This window comes from Pongo abelii, chromosome 14 (assembly GCF_028885655.2).
Source record: "Pongo abelii isolate AG06213 chromosome 14, NHGRI_mPonAbe1-v2.0_pri, whole genome shotgun sequence".
Classification (NCBI taxonomy): Eukaryota; Metazoa; Chordata; class Mammalia; order Primates; family Hominidae; genus Pongo; species Pongo abelii.
In genome coordinates, this window is record NC_071999.2 from 49,351,377 (window position 1) to 49,367,501 (window position 16,125).

At 45.0% G+C, this 16,125-nt stretch overlaps 1 protein-coding gene across 10 annotated transcripts in view; it reads left to right on the forward strand.

The window, feature by feature from the left end:
- The first annotated feature begins 600 nt into the window (after positions 1 to 600).
- The window catches only part of SERP2 (stress associated endoplasmic reticulum protein family member 2), a 43,328-nt gene continuing 27,803 nt past the window's right edge, over positions 601 to 16,125 (forward strand). For 6 of the 10 annotated variants that reach the window (XR_008512650.2, XR_010136687.1, XM_054528977.2 and 3 more), the window contains exons 1-3: positions 601 to 1,845; positions 2,087 to 2,197; positions 7,705 to 7,777. Coding sequence is in view for 8 of the 10 variants with exons in the window: in XM_054528977.2 (XP_054384952.2) it covers positions 2,114 to 2,197; positions 7,705 to 7,777 (157 nt within the window). In the remaining 2 variants the exon portion in view is untranslated. Of the gene's footprint in view, positions 1,846 to 1,910; positions 2,198 to 2,490; positions 2,800 to 7,704; positions 7,778 to 16,125 lie in introns of those variants that run through there. The other 4 variants (XM_054528975.2, XM_054528979.2, XM_054528983.2 and 1 more) reach the window with 3 other exon arrangements.

The window sequence follows — 16,125 nt, forward strand, 5'->3', positions numbered from 1 at the left end:
CTATCCTATTTCTGTTTGACTATTTACTGTGTGGATGTAGTCTACTCATAATTAAAACAAACACATTTAAAATGCCGGAAAAGTGAAGCATAGCAGGAAAAAGGAGTCCAGGGTAAAGAAAAATTTTCCCCAAAAGGAGCTTCTCTCAGTTAAGAACACTTCTTAACTGTACTCACTGAATGTGAAGACCCAAAGAGAAAACAGTCTCTGTCTGTATCTTTTCCTTAATGTCGCTCAGAGCCAGACCTCTACTCACCTGGTGAGGACCCGGGTCAGTCTCCTGGTATTTGGACGTGATCTGAGAGGAGTGAGTTAGGTAAAGGAACCTTCTGGACCACAGACAACAGCCAGGCTCAGCAGGGATCACTGAGGTAGGAATCCCCCCCACCCAAACCCCTAAAAAAGAGCCAGCAGTTATTAAAAACATGGGACTAGAGTGGGGCAGGCTGGGTTTATGGTCCTGTTACAACAGTGGTGATGCTAACAGTTAAAAGGCCATAGAAGCTTGTTTCAAATTAATTGGCCTGTAGAGTAGGAAAAAAAAAATGACCCTACTAATGATCCTAGATAATTCTGTCTTCTAGGTTACAGCAAGCAGCCCCCAGAATGGCGTTTATTGAAGCCTGAGTGACAAGAAGCTTGTAGCGGGGTGAGGGGGACCTGCTTGGAGAAAGGCTCCAAAAGAGGAGCTCTCCCTAACTCTCCAATGACATGGGAAAATTTTACTCACACAAAATTCCCTGGAAACCCAGCCACCTCGCGCTGCAAGAGAAGGCCTAGAGATGCAGTGGCCAGAGCCAGCCTCAGGCCTTCTTCCCCATGCTGGGGGTGCTGCTGCTTGCCTTCACCCCGACCCTGTATCCCCACTTCCTACTGCCCCAGATCTCCCAGGCTGAATGTCCCCTATTCGCCTCCACTCTTCTGAGCTTCTAAGAGCTAACTCCAAGTGAGGAACTGAACCCCTTCCACCCCTACCTCCGCAGGCAATCTGTAGAGCTCTTGAGCCCTAATACCAGTGTATGGGAGGCGCGTAAACGCTTCCATTTTTATCCTTCCACTGCAGAAAATGCCCAGTTTAGTCTGGGAGACACTCAGACCCCTCGGGGCAAGGGTGGCTAGAGAGAGGTCCAAGCTCCCCTGGGTGGGTGGGGAGTCAAGGCAGGCCAAAGCTTCAGATTTAGACAGTAACCACCAAATCCGACCTGGGCTGCAGGTCCAAGGCCTCTTCCTCTTTCCTGCATGCTCCGCTCTGCCGCTGGCCCATCTTCCAATGTAACCCCTACAACTACCAAAGCAAAAAGGCCTGTCCCAACTCCATCCTCACGGCCCGATCCCCAACCCTAAGGGGATCCCGCTTCGTGTCTCCTCTTTATTTTACAACGCGGCCCTCCTTGCAGCCCTCACGAAAAGTTCTGCAGTGGGGTCCCCCAGCGTGGGGCCCTTCCCAAGACCCTTAAAGAGAAGGCTGGTTTGGTGGACCATACCCGGGCAGCGCGGGTCCGGGCCTGGCCTGGTTCTACTTGTGTTCTGAGGTCCCTGACCACCGCCTTGGGTCCAGCCCTCGTCCAGGGTGCGGCGGTGCAGGGGAGACCGCGCAGCCCGGCCTGAAGCGCGGCCGCCCTCATCCCTTCCCCGGGGCTGGGGTGGGTCACCGGCCGTCAAACACAGGAGGGGCCGTGCCCCCGTCCCCGACGCGCTCACAAACGCCGTGGTCGCCCGAACCTTCGGCCCCGCAGCATTCGGCTACAGGACCGCGACACTGCAGGGCCCCGGCTCTGCGCGCTGCGCTCGGGCAGCTCGGCGCGGGAGGACGCGCGGTCGCGCCTGCCTCGGTGGCCGCGCGGGGTAGGTAGCTGCGGGGACCGGAAGGATGGCGAGGAAGTCGGAGAGGGTTTCCTGAGATGAGAGATTACTTCCGTCCGGGCTGCGGCCTCTCTCTGGAGTCGGCTAGCCGGGGCTCGGGGAGCGGGGTGCGCGGGGCTCGGGGCCGCGCCTTGCCACCTGCAGCGCCCGGGTGGGCCGCGGGGGCCTCGGCGGGACGCGCTCGTCCCTGTCGCAGGAGCTAACGCGGGGGGAATCCTTGCAGGTGGGAGCATTTCAGAGCGCCCAAGCCATGGTGGCCAAACAGCGGATCCGGATGGCTAACGAGAAACACAGCAAAAACATCACCCAGAGGGGGAACGTAGCCAAAACCCTGGTAAGGCGGGGTCGGCGCCGGCCGGGCAGAGCCGGGCAGCCGGGCGGGGTGGGGGCGGGGCCGGGCGGGTAGCGGCGCCGGGTCCGGCCTCCCGGCTCCCGGCCCGCCCCTTCTGCGGGGTCCTGCAGAGTGGGGGCTGAGAGCTAGGTTCAGGGCGGCGCGGTCCGCTTGGCGTCCTCGTGGGCGGAGAGGGCCCTGGTTGGTCGTGGCCCCTCTGGGAGTGGCCGCCTGGGCTACCAGGGAGGCACAGAGGAGCCCTCCTCCCCCACCCCCCCACCCCCCCCCCACCGTCCCCCACTCCCCCGGGAGACAGCAGGGCCTTGTCCCGGGGAAAGACGGAAAGCCTCATCCTTAGGAGCCAGTTAAGTCAACTGCATGACACAGAGCCTGGAACCTAGTATGTTCTAGAACGTTGCATGACACAGAGCCTGGAACCTAGTATGTTCTAGAACGTTTGTTGAATGACTGAATGAATGAATCAATGGCTAAATGGAGGTCACTTTTCATCTCCTCCTCCCAGACTCCACCTGTCTTCCCTCCCCAACAGACTTGCACCAGGATCAAGTTTTCTTTCCAGCCCCTTTGTGAGGGTTTCCCTGGAGGTATTGAAAGGGCTCAAAATGGGGAGTGAGATTTGGACCCACATTCCCTCCAGCCTCCTTTTTCTCTTTTACCTCTCTTTCAGCGAGACCTCCCTCAGCCCCTAGGCTAAAGTCTAAGGGCAGCGTTACTATTCTTTCCACTTGGTGAATTCAGACTCATTCTCATGGTATAACTTTAGAGACCAGTTTATTGTCAGGCATTCGGTGTCCCTAGAACTATAAATTGAAGCTTTGTAACTGGACTTTTAAGTAAAACCTGTGCCTTACACTCAGGAGTTTCTTTTAGCAAAGCAGATTATCTTCAACAGAAAATTCGAGGCCTGTGACTTTGGACATTCAGAGGCATGAGTCGCATGGGTAGTTTGGCGAAGTTGGTCTCCAAGTATATGAGCAAAGGCGCCTGGGATCTGTTACCCCGTACAGTTAAGTGGAAATCCAGCTGAAGCTTGGAGTTTGGCTGGGAAAGCTTGCAGATTTGATGAATCAATTCCTTTTAGCCAAAGAAACTATACTGGTTTGATTAACTAAGCAAAAAACTAGATCTGTAATCATCACACCAGAATTCTTGCAAAACCAAGCAGTATTATGGCAGAGAAACTCTAGGATCAAACTCAACTCTACTCAGAGCTTTATACACAAGACCTAAGTAATCCTTAAAATTCTCTCATTTAGGAATTAGATCACTTAGTTGTGATTAGGGCAGCAAAATGCCAAGATGCCATCAAATTGGAACCATTTTGTCACATTGATTTATGTTTTCCCTATTTTTACTGAGGAAAAAAAATGGCTGCCCAGGTTGACATTGAGAAGCAACTTATAATTGATGTTAAGGCTTGCAGAGTTTTATATCCCTAAGAGATCAATTCTTCCTTCTCAAGAGATCTTCTCAAGAGACCTGCTAACTGACACAGTGAAAAATAACTAGTCATGTGGCTCTTTTTCATGAACTAAAAAACCAGAGTTCAGTCGTCAGATCTCAGTTGACAGCTCATCTGATTACAAAAGTAAGAAGAAAACAAGAACTAATTTCTAAGGCTGTTTTATCTATTAGGTTCTGTAGACTCAGTGTCTGCCACCTCAAGTTCTTCAAGAAGACTAGAAAATGTTTGAGACCCAAAACAAAAATTATTAGCTCCAAAATAAAAGAAGAAAATGGAAAAATTGGGAAAACACTGTTTAAATACCTAGAAAAGGTACCAGTCACCTGCCATTCAACTCAATGTTCAGAGCTACATCTAAATTACATTTAATGTACAGTATGAGTTCATTTTAATATGCTCTGATATGTCATGGGGTGGCCCCCAAGAAACTCTCATAGTGCCTTGCACCTATAAGAGTTTTTAAATGGCCCGGCTGAATTTGTAATGAAAGGTTTCCAGACTAAGCCACAATCAATGTTTGCTTTGCATTGGTTGGGGGGATTTTGGTTAATGTTATTGTAAATAGATTACTATCCAATAGAAAAATGAAATTTTCTTTCAAAGAGAAACTTGATAAATCCTAAATCTCATGTTCTCAATTACAAGTCAAGTATGATTATACTTTGTTAAAAGTAACTTGCAAAAGATCACTATTCAGGATGAAATTCATTAAATGGGAACAAGTATAGATTCCAACTGAAAATTCAGACTAATTGTTCAGAAATAAACTTCTTTAATTGTATGCAGGTGCTTCAGTATTTTATTATTAGCTAATAGCTTACGGATAAATTAATATTATTCTCCCAGATAGCAGACTAATCCAAGAAACAAGGCCGGGCATGGTGGCTCAGCATTTTCAATAATCTCAGCACTTTTGGAGGCCAAGGCAGACGGATCACCTGAGGTCAGGAGTTCGAAACCAGTCTGCCCAACATGGCACAACCCTGTATCTACTAAAAATACAAAAATTAGCCAGGCGTGGTGGTGGGTGCCTGTAATCCCAGCTACTCGGGAGGCTGAGGCATGAGAATCGCTTCAACCCGGGAGGCAGAGGTTGCAGTCAGCCGAGATCATGCCACTGCACTCCAGTCTGGGTGACAGAGCAAGACTCTGTCTTAAAAAAAAAAAAGGAAACAGAGAAATGGAATAATCATTTTGTGATTATACAGTAGTAACTTCTCCAGAATGAAGGGGGAATTTAAATTTCAGAGTTCTGAGTTACCCTACAGGTCTATCTTAATCACAGGGAAAGCCATTCCCTGAAATTTTTGGAGCTTCAAGAAGTAGCAAACTCATGTTTGGAGTAAACCATGTCATTTGCAGAATCACTACTAGTTTTCCCCACCTTTTCCAGCCATAGAGTCAGGTTTATGTGAATTGTCCCAATGGGATTGTGCTGGGCACCCCTTCTAAAAAGTAGTCACCCAAAGCTGTCAAAAAAAAGATATATGGGTACTATGATCAGCCAAAGTCCCCAAATAATGTTGATTCCCTGGAGAATGTCATCCAAAAGGTTTTTGTGTTATATGCTCCAAGCTCTACATGCTGATCATCTGTTTTTTCTGCATATGAGAAATAAAGGACTCTATTTGGTATCTGTCCTGGGCGAATAATTCATTACAGGCTCGTGAATTCACTTATTAGCTTTGCTGGAAATAGAGATAAAATGAATTTTTTTATATAGCATTAGTGGCACAACAGCAACAGAACTGATTTCTGGGCAACTGTGACAAGTTCCTGGGAAGGTGGTGGAAGAGGGTGGGAAGGGCGAATGTCACACTTTGTTCAGGTAGCTTTATGAATGTTGTTTACCGGATCGGAACTTGGCCTGGCCTTAAGGGCCAAAAAATGGCACAGTTATCTTATGCAGTTATTTAAGACTGATTTTGTCCTCGTCTGATTAAGAGCAGCCACCAATTCCTTTGCAGTGCGACTTGCCGGCATGCAAGTGGTAGGTAGTAGATACAGGCTTAGTCAAGGACAGAGAAGGGAATGTCTTAATCCTTAGTCAAAGTCTACCTGCCATTGACACTTTAATCCATATTTCTCATGTAGGAGAGATACAGGGATAATCTTACACCAATTAGGAATTATTACTAAAAAGATAATATCCTTCCTAGAACCTGTGTTTACTCTGCCTAACCTAAGAAATCTTATTTAATGAAACTTGTATGTTTATTTGTTCTTTGATGAACGTTTATTATCTCCTATGTTTAAGTTCTGTGCCAGGCATTTCTATACATTACTACATGAACAAGACATAGTCCCTGCCCTTGTGGGGTCTGTAGTCTCATAGAGAGACAGATATTAAACACATTATCACAAGAATAAATATAGACCTACAAACTGTGACACATGCTATCAAGAAAAAGTATGTGGCCATACAAGTGACAAGTGGACCTAAGTGAGGTAAAAGAGAAGGGCTCTTTGGTAAGCTGAAAACTAAAGAACTGTTGCCTTATCTATGATAAAATAAATTCCTTTTTTAGATGAGAAGCCAGTTTATATTTACGTTAGCCTAGAACTTAATTTTACATATAAATACAACACACCATAGATTTTACAGTTTTAATATATGATAAATTTTCTAGGAAAGCAACTACAGTGAAAATGAAAGGAATATTATCCTTTTTTAAAGAAGTTTTTGTTAGAAACATTACTAAAACTTGTTCAACATTTCAAAAACTTACATCCTTGATGATAGCACCACTCGTTTTTTTTTGAAACACTATTACATACCTTCAGTCTGAATGTCAAGCTGTGGTATTTGTATGGATATGAACATACTTTTTAGCCCATATTTTACAGTGTTGAATACAATGTTTAAATGTCAACAACATTTAATTGAAATCTGGAATTGGGTTTTATGAGATCAACCACAAATAAATATTTGTGAACAGTCCACTCTACCAACACGTTTTTCTTTGTGTGTTATGCATGTGAATTCTTTAACGTGTGTTGAATGCAGCCTATTTTTCAAGCTAATCAGAAAATAATTAGTGAGTTATTTGGTTTTTTTTTTTTCACTCTCCCATTCTATTTGAGAAATTCACTTCTTTTCTGATGCATCTCTCAGAAAATATTTGTTGTTCTGATTGATTTGGGTTTAAGGACCAAGCCCTACCTGCACATAGACCTGGAGGTGTTGTGGAGGGAAGATCTTATTATGTCTGTGCTTTTGGTTTGAAAAAGCAGGAGGTCTGTGGGGCTTCATCCATGCAGTTTCGACAGTCCCCTTCTGCTTCCCAGAGAATTCAGAGACTTCCCCCAAGTGCAAGCTTTATTAAGGCTTAGGAGCTTTATTACAAAATGCTGCTTCACTCATAACCATTCACAATTGCTGTGGTGCTTCTACTGTTGCAAGGATTTCCACTGTACTGAGTTCCTAATTTAGGGGTATGTAAAAGGTTTTCAGAAAATGTCTGTACTCTCTGATCCTGCTTGGAATTCACAGATGCAGAAACTAAATATTGAATCTGTTAATGGAAAACACCCAGGCTTTGTAATGAGGCAGACCTAAATTTGAATCCCAGCTCTTGCTCAAGTTAACGAACTTTGAGCCTCAGTTTCTCAACTCCAAAATGGAAATAATAATACTTGCCAGAAATAATGAATGCAGACTGCCTAGTATAGTGCCTGGCACAGAGCATACCTCAGCAGAAGGAAAGTTATTATTAATATCATTTTGGTTCCTAAATCGCCGTATTGGTTTTTGTATTCATACCATATCTGTCCCCAGAATATTTAAGACCACCAAGTTCACTGAGTTACGGGGATGTTAATAAGGTTATTGATGAATTTTTACAAACCTATCTCAATCCTTTTAATGGACTTCATTCATCTATATCTGTCCACTGAGGGACTGAAACCAAGTCTGTCTCATTCGCAGTAGAATCCCCAGCACCTAGCACAATGCCTAGTGATACTCAAATAATTGTTTATTGAGTCAATGAACCTAATCTTACTTTTTCCCATTCCCTTTTAGAGGCCGCAAGAGGAGAAATATCCTGTGGGACCATGGCTGTTGGCACTGTTTGTTTTTGTTGTCTGTGGCTCAGGTATGGGTGTTTCACTGAACTTATATCCCATGTTTTCCCCTGGACTTTGAAAAACACGTGTTTTCTTCACAAAGCAAATAGATGAAAAACATATTGGTGTGGGATTCAAGTTTATCACTGCCTTAAGCCTTAATCTTAATGGGTTTTGATTTAGTTTCTATTCCAAATATAGGTAGAGACAGAATTGATACACTATCAAATCCTAATCATAAAATGATTACACTGAGTAGTTAAAATGGCTGTATACACTGTAGGGTTCAGTAAAGTCTTTTTGTGCAGACATAGCCTTAAAAGGGCATTAGAACAGAAGGTGAAACACCTGTCTGCCTGTGATAAATCCACATTCCGAGAAAGGGAGAGGCCTTATGCCTTACGAGAAAGTTCTGCAGAGCTCCTAGATACAACTTCCTAGATACAACTGAGCCTTTGACCCAAGCCTTAAGGTATGGGTCACCTGATACTGTAAGGTGGCAAGTTGAAAGCTTTACTTACACACATGCAGATACACACATACACACAAATGCAAGGAAGATGGGCAGAAGCATTGTGCCATTGTTTCTAGTAACATGCTGAACTAGCCTTGACATGGTTCCTGATCCCCATATGTTGGGTCTCAGAAATCCTTGTGAGTGGAGGTCACTTCTTCTAACTACACAGCATGCCTTGAGGGATTCCCACCCTCCATCATCTCACTGTTACTGAGGGCAGGGAGGCAGGAGGTCCACATCTTCCTGCTCAGGCTTAGGCCTCCCAGCAAGACAGCCTCTGCCCCAATGACAAGAGAAGCCCATGACTAAAGATGAATCATGCATTCAAAGCTAAAATCATGAAAATTAAAAAAAAAATTTAAGATGGATCAGTTCCTTTTATCTTTAAGAGACTACTCTTCCAAAGAAGCAAAAACTCTTAGGAGGAAGGAAGGATCCAAAGTACTTGGCATTATTGTTGCTTGTGGCTCAAATATTTTAAAGATGATTTGGCATTCCAAGATGAGAAAATCTTACACTCAAAGAAACACAGTTCTACTCTATTCCCAAAGAAGTATCTTTAAGGACGTCTTTTAAACAGCTGTTTACCCAATCCCTGTTTGAATACTTCTTCAAAAAGCCTATTCCATGTCTGCTGGAATTCTATTAGAAATGTCTCTCCTGTTTTGAATTACACTATGCTGTCTTCTTAGTTGTTCAGATTTGAACTCCTAGGGTAACACAGAATGGACTCGTTCTCCTCTAAGCACCTTGAATCATCAGATATTTTAAAGATGACTGCCTGGTGGCTCCTTCTGCAAACTAAGCTTCCCTAAATCTCTCGACCTTGCCGCATAAGATGTGGTTTCTAGACTCCTCTTCTGGATGTGCTCAATGACTTTCTTAAAGGGTAGCATTTGGCAGAGCATGCCTGTAATCCCAGCTACTCGGGAGGCTGAGGCAGGAGAATCGCTAGAACCCGGAAGGCGGAGGTTGCCATGAGCCCAAGATCTCGCCATTGCACTCCAGCCTGGGCAACAAGAGCGAAACTCCGTCTCAAAAAAAAAAAAGCCAAGCGCAGTGGCTCACGCTTGTAATCCCAGCACTTTGGGAGGCCGAGGCGGGGAGGATCACAAGGTCTGGAGTTCGAGACCATCCTGGCCAACATGGTGAAACCCTGTCTCTACTAAAAATACAAAAAATGAGCTGGGCATGGTGGCACGTGCCTGTAGTCCCAGCTACTCAGGAGGCTGAGGCAGGAGAATCACTTGAACCGCAGAGGCGGAGCTTGCAGTGAGCCGAGATCCCGCCACTGCACTCCTTCCTGGGAGACTGAGCGAGACTCTGTCTCAAAAAAAAAAGTATAGCATTTGCAACTGCAGAAGGTGGTCTAGAAGCAGTGCGACCACCACAAAGGCAGTAGGATTGTCACTGCCCTTGATTTTGCTCACCACTCTGCCTCTATTAATGTGACCCAGGCTTGCAGTTACTTTTTAACAGTTGCAGCACATCCTTGACTCACATCTAGCTGATGGCCAGCCAGGTGCCACCCAGCTCTTCCTCACATAAACTTCCTGCAACCCCAGAAACACATCTACATACCCCTTTATCTCTCCTGTCTCCATCACATATTATTTTATTTTACTCATGACCCTCATCGGCAGTTGCAGTTATTTAGTTTACTTACTTATGTTCATTCCCCTCCAGTAGGATATAAGCTCAGGGGAGGCAGTGTTTATTTTTCATTAAATTTGTAGATCCTAGTTTAGTATTTAGCACATAGTTAGTGCTTAGGATGGATGGATGGATGGATGGATGGATGGATAAAGCCAGATGTTCCTCATACTGTAGATATCTAGTTGACCTTTTTTGAGACCTAATATAACACTTTATGACTTTTTTTTTATTCTCAAAGAAGAATGATTACTTCTGTTAAAATTTTAGGCTGGGCGCAGTGGCTCATGCCTGTAATCCCAGCATTTGGGAGGCCAAGGCGGGCGGATCACGAGGTCAGGATATCAAGACCATCTTGGCTAACACGATGAAGCCTGGTCTCTACTAAAAACACAAAAAAATTAGCTGGGCCTGGTGGCGGGCGCCTGTAGTCCCAGCTACTCGGGAGGTTGAGGCAGGAGAATGGCATGAACCCGGGAGGCGGAGCTTGCAGTGAGCCAAGATGGCGCCACTGCACTCCAGGCTGGGCCACAGAGCAAGACTCCATCTCAAAAAAAAAAAAAAATTTTATTGTTGGTTATCATTTATCTTTTTATGCCATGTCCATAAAGTTCAGAACATAGATTAACATGTATAATAAATGGCTTACTGATATTACATTATAATACATAATATGGTCAATTACATTACATGAGATATTCATGTATTGTCCTTCATTAGTAATGTGTAAGTCCAGGCACTGTGCAAAATTGCAATGAATATGGTACATTAATGCAGCATTTCCATCAATACCTACATATTCATCTGTGATGCATTGCCTCAGATGATCTGTCTCTGGTTTTCAACCAAGAACAAAATAAAAACAAACAAATAAAAACTATGCCTTTATCATACCACAGGAAAATCAAGATAATAAACCTGTACAAAAAAGTCCGCTATGTTTTCAGGCTGTATGACCAGTCTGTAGATTGTCAGACCTTGAACTTTAAGCCTCTGATCTACCTTACCCTTTTTTCCCAGCGTTATGGTCTCTGAAAGTATATTATTCTTCCAAGTCACTGATAAAAGTCTAGACTTGGAGAAACACACAGAACACAATTAGAGACAACCTCTTTCAGGTTGACTTTGAGCCTCTAAGCAAAACTCATTCAAGCAATCATCATGTCTTGAGGGTCCCCTCTGTGCCTGGCACTGTGCTGGGCTTTGGAAATACAATCCTGTTTGGGTACTTGCAGGCATTGGGAGAGGCAGATAAGGAAGCTGTCAGTTGCAGCCCAGGGAAAGCGCACTGCGATAGTGACAGCAGAGTTTACAGGGTGCTTGGCTGGCATGGATAAGGAACTTCTAAATCATACTCAGCAGAAGAGAAAGTTTCCAAGGGGAGGTGCTGTTTGAGCGGAGTCCTGAAGAACAAACAGCCAGACAAAGGGTGTGAGCAAGGTGACTCTGCATGGGAACACTATGTGGCAGTGGCATGGTGGCTTCAGAGAATGTGCTGGGCTCAAGAATATAAGAGGCTCAGAATGGCCAAAGCCTACTCTCAGGCATCCCTGAGCTCAGTGACTATGCCACCTGTATTGTCAAGGGTCTAAGTAGATAAAGATATACATAGGCTTCAAGATACACAGTAACTGTGGCCTTCTCCAGTCTGCCCCCTTAGGCAGCCTATAAGGGAAAAAGTCAGTAAAGTCATTTGGTGTGCCTTATTTTTCTCAAACCCATGCCAACTCTCAAAACCCTTTTTGAAAGGCTTTTTTGAAAGGCTTCCTTTTTGAAAGGCTCTTCCTTTTTGAAAGGCTTAAAAAACTATTATATGGCCTAAACTTTTGCCTGGCTTACCAGCTCATACAGCAGGACCTGTATCTTTCCCTCTTGGGTAAATTGGGACATTTCCTAACAAGCATCTTTTGGAATTCTCCCGGTCTCCAGCAGTTTCCCAGGGAATAAGTATGTTAGCTCTGCCTCTCTGGAGGTTTGTTTTTGTTTTTTTTGTTTTGTTTTTTTTTGTTTTTGTTTTTGAGACAGAGTCTCGTTCTGTTGCCAGGCTGGAGTGCAGTGGTGCAATCTCGGCCCACTGCAACCTCCACCTCCCAGGTTCAAGCGATTCTCCTGCCTCAGCCTCCTGAGCAGCTGGAACTGCAGGCACGCACCACCATGCCCGCCTAATTTTTTTTTTTTTTTTTTAGTAGAGACGGGGTTTCACCATGTTGGCCAGGATGGTCTTGATCTCTTGACCTCATGATCCGCCCGCTTTGGCCTCCCAAAGTGCTAGGATTACAGGCATGAGCCAATGCGCCCGGCCACCCAGGGCTCTTTTAATGATGCTGATTTAAAGCTTTCTAGTTATAAAGTCATTTTGCTTTCATGGAGAGATTGGACATGAAACGAGAGTTGAGCCATCTTACTTTCTCTGTCTTCTGTTAACATGCTATCATGATCCCTAAGCAATGGGCCTCATCCCTTTTTTAATCATAACTAAAAATGATTCACCACCATCTTTTTTTTTTCTTGCCAACTTTAGCAATTTTTTTGCAAGCCTCAGCTCAAGTCGGGCACGGTTCTCACAGAAATGTGTCACTCTTCTCAGCTTGTCCTTGGTACTGTGCCCTTCCTTCTATCTTTGTACATGTCCTTTTCTAAACAGAACATGTCATGGGAAACACAATAGCTCCTTTAGATCTGTCCCTGTTGCCACCTCTCTGGAATTAGTCATGATTCATTTCTTCCTGCAGAGCCAACTATTCCCTCTTGAGTTTCTCCCGTTTTAGGGTCACAGACCATAAGTGCCTATCCTTCTTTTCTCTACATTTAAACGAATGTGCGGTACTCAAGTCTAGCCCATTTGTCAGCTGCTTTGCTTTAGGTAATGAGCTTTCTGGTAGGTGCTGGGATAGTTGAAGCCCTCATCGGTGGTCTGTCTCACCTCTGTTCCAGCTTTGTAATCTGAAATAGGAAAATCCCCTACATCTCACATCTGCCTGTTTGCAGCATGCACACCTGCACCCGCACACCTGCCCTGACCTGCAACACTCAGGCCAAATACGCTGGAGTGTCTTGTAGGATCTCCACATCTCTGCAGACAGACCCTTTTCCTATGCCTTTCTATTAGCTTTCCTTTGAACAAGATGCACCCCTATGCCAGGCTCAAGTTCCGTTTCACCAAGTTCCAGTGGGACCTTGGAGGTCATATGGCCTTTCTTTGCGTTCATGTAGTTGGTTACTCTTATTTTGTATGTTTTTATACAGATGCTAAGGAAAAAGGCGAAATCTTCTAATATTAATAAAGATGTTGATCATTGATGTGAGTCTCTTGGAAGTCTCACTTGCTTTCATTACCTTACTCTATTAACCCACTTTTCTCATTGGTGATTGGTTGGGCAAAGTGCTCTTTTTAGAAATAGTGCCAGTGTACCTAGGGTAAATAAATATTCAGGTCAGGCAGACAGTAACGAATGCACATTTTATCTGTTTTTCTGGCTGTCTTCTGGGAAAGAGTTAGGACTGGTAAGAAGCTAGCATTTAAGTATGTGCTCACTTATTGGTCACCCTTTCTCTGTTTTATGTGGAAAAACAGGTTAACAAGCCTGTAAAAAGTCTATAGGACCCCTTTCTTATAGACAGTCGTAGGTCACTGCCATCACTTGCCTCCTGCTTCTCAGCTTCTCTCCTGTGGCTTCCTCCTCCTCTGCATGTGCCTTTCATGCCTGCCATCCTAATAAGAGCAAGATAATGAAAAGGAAGGAATGAGGACTGGGAGAGTAGTGAGGGGACACAGTCCAGGCACCCAGAGACCCCTGGCATAAACACGCACTCAGGGAATGCCACCCCTCACTGCAAAGCCAGATGGGAGCAACAGACCTCCCGGGGCTGCCCCACGCCCCCCAGATCCAAGTGCACCCCAGCCCTGTTCTGTCTTAGGCACTTGGTGGAAACCTCTAATACAGTGCCCTGGTGAGAGGGAGTTTGAGGAGGTTATCTAAATACATCCTCTTCAGAATAAGCAAATTTCCACTTTCCATGATTGCAAAAGTTCTCTTAGGCAAGGGACTGCTTTGAAAACTGACGAACTAGCACTCAGAATAAGAGGCCTCCGAAGGGAGGATAGTTTCAGGATCTGCCAGATGTCAGTTTCGAGCCTAGATTCACTTTTGTCAGCTGAATGACCTTGGACAAGGTATTTACTCTTGGTATTGATTCCCTTATCAAGAAAATGGGGATAATGAGCAGCCCTCCCAAGGTGTCCTGGCATTGAGCAGCTCTAGGGATCTAAGTGCAGGCCCATAGCAAGCTCAAAGCCTGCAGCTACAGTCACCACCACCTCTGTCCTTGTAGCCCTCATGGGAAACAGTGGCACCACGCGACCATCGGTTGTGCTGTGGGGTGCTTCAACTCCCACACGCCTTTCATCCTTCCAGGCTGCATGTTCAGTTGCAGACTCGACCCCTCACATTGGTCTCAATCTATCAGCAAGCCATGGGCCCTGCCTCTTCACTCCACGGATGAGTGGGAGCAGTGTAAGTGATAACACTTTGGAAGCATCAGGTCTTCCCCACAGAGGGAGAAGGAACACCAATATGCAGACCACAATCAATGAACAGCAATTTGTCCTTTAATTTGAATGTCAGGAAAAAAAAAAGGGCGAGTTTCATTTCCTTAAAGCAACCCCAATCCACCATTCTTTTACTGTAAAAGTTATCTTTATGAGATACAAAAGCTTTGGGAATAGCATATTCTTCTAAGACACGGTATTATCCAATTAGAACATCTCAGGGCTGTATCTTGTTTCATTTTGTTTAATTTGATAACCAGTTCTTTTTTTCTTTTTGAGACAGTCTCACTGTTGCCCAGGCTGGAGTGCATTGGCACCATCTTAGCTCACTGCAGCCTCCGCCTCCTGGGTTCAAGTGATTCTCCTGTCTCAGCCTCCCAAGTAGCTGGGATTACAGGCATGCGCCACCATGCCCAGCTAATTTTTGTATTTTTAGTAGAGACAGGGTTTCACCCTGTCGTTGAGGCTGGTCTCAAACTCCTGGCCTCAAGTGATCGGCCCTCCTCGGCCTCCCAAAGTGCTGGGATTACAGGCGTGAGCCACCGCACCCAGATGGCTTTGTTAATATATAGAGTATGTAAGAAATCAAAAACCCATTTCTTAATCAATACCTGTTATGGGTCTGCTCAGATTATTAACCCAAATAGGCCAGAAACTTCTTGTCAAACCTTAGCCTGGGATTTTGTTTTGCTTGAGTCTGTTTAACTGGCTGGATTTGCCTCTCCTTGATCTACTAGGACCCAGATCCACATCGAAGGCCAAGGGATTTCAGTGCCCTCATAAGAGACTTTGCCCTTTTTTTCTCTCCCCTTTTAATACAAGTATTATCTTCCATTTCTGCAGGCAGTGGGGCCTCTTTCCAGATAAGCAGCTCATCCTGGCTCTGCCAGTCCCGGGTTTTGAAACCTGCCTATTTGGAGAGCTGTTTGAAAGCTTCTGAAGAATGCTTGCTTTTATCTCAAGACTCAGAGGCAAGCATTAGCTGGAATGTCTGTCTGAGACTATTCCCCACAAAGATACTGTCACACAGATAGGTCAACTGCTATCTTCTCAAGGCACTTGCAGACTTGACATGCGTCCCCAGCCCATTCATGGACCTAGTCACTGCTGTTTGTGCCCAGAGCCCTCTCCTCTGGGCATTTTCTTTCCCTTTTGTCCCCAGCTCTTGTATGAGCCTTACTGAGAAGGACTCTCAGGCTATACCAATGCTTAGTGGGAAAGTGGGCTGCAGTTGATTGTTAATGTCTGTCCTGAACACGATATGGCTGGCAGGGCCACGTTCTCATCCTTGCTATCCTTAGCCTAAACTTTTTATAAGGTTATTGCCACGGTATTCACAAGACAGCTGTCTTCGGCATTTCCAGCTTTCCTCTTTGACCAGAATGCCTCCTGGCCTTGGTGAAACGAGGTCTTTTCCTTAATATGCTACCTGTTTGGATAATTTTATTTAGAGTCAGCCTATACATGTTTCTTGTGGTCTCACACACAGTATTATTTACCTTTTCTGAGCTCTGGGTGTGATACCCTACATTGACAGGATGCAGCAATCTGAGATGCCACTCTTTGCAATGCGGTTGTATTTCTCTCTGTCCTGAAGCCTCAGTGATAGTTTCAGGCAGCATCAATGGAGTCACCATCTAATTCCCATCATCCTTTGA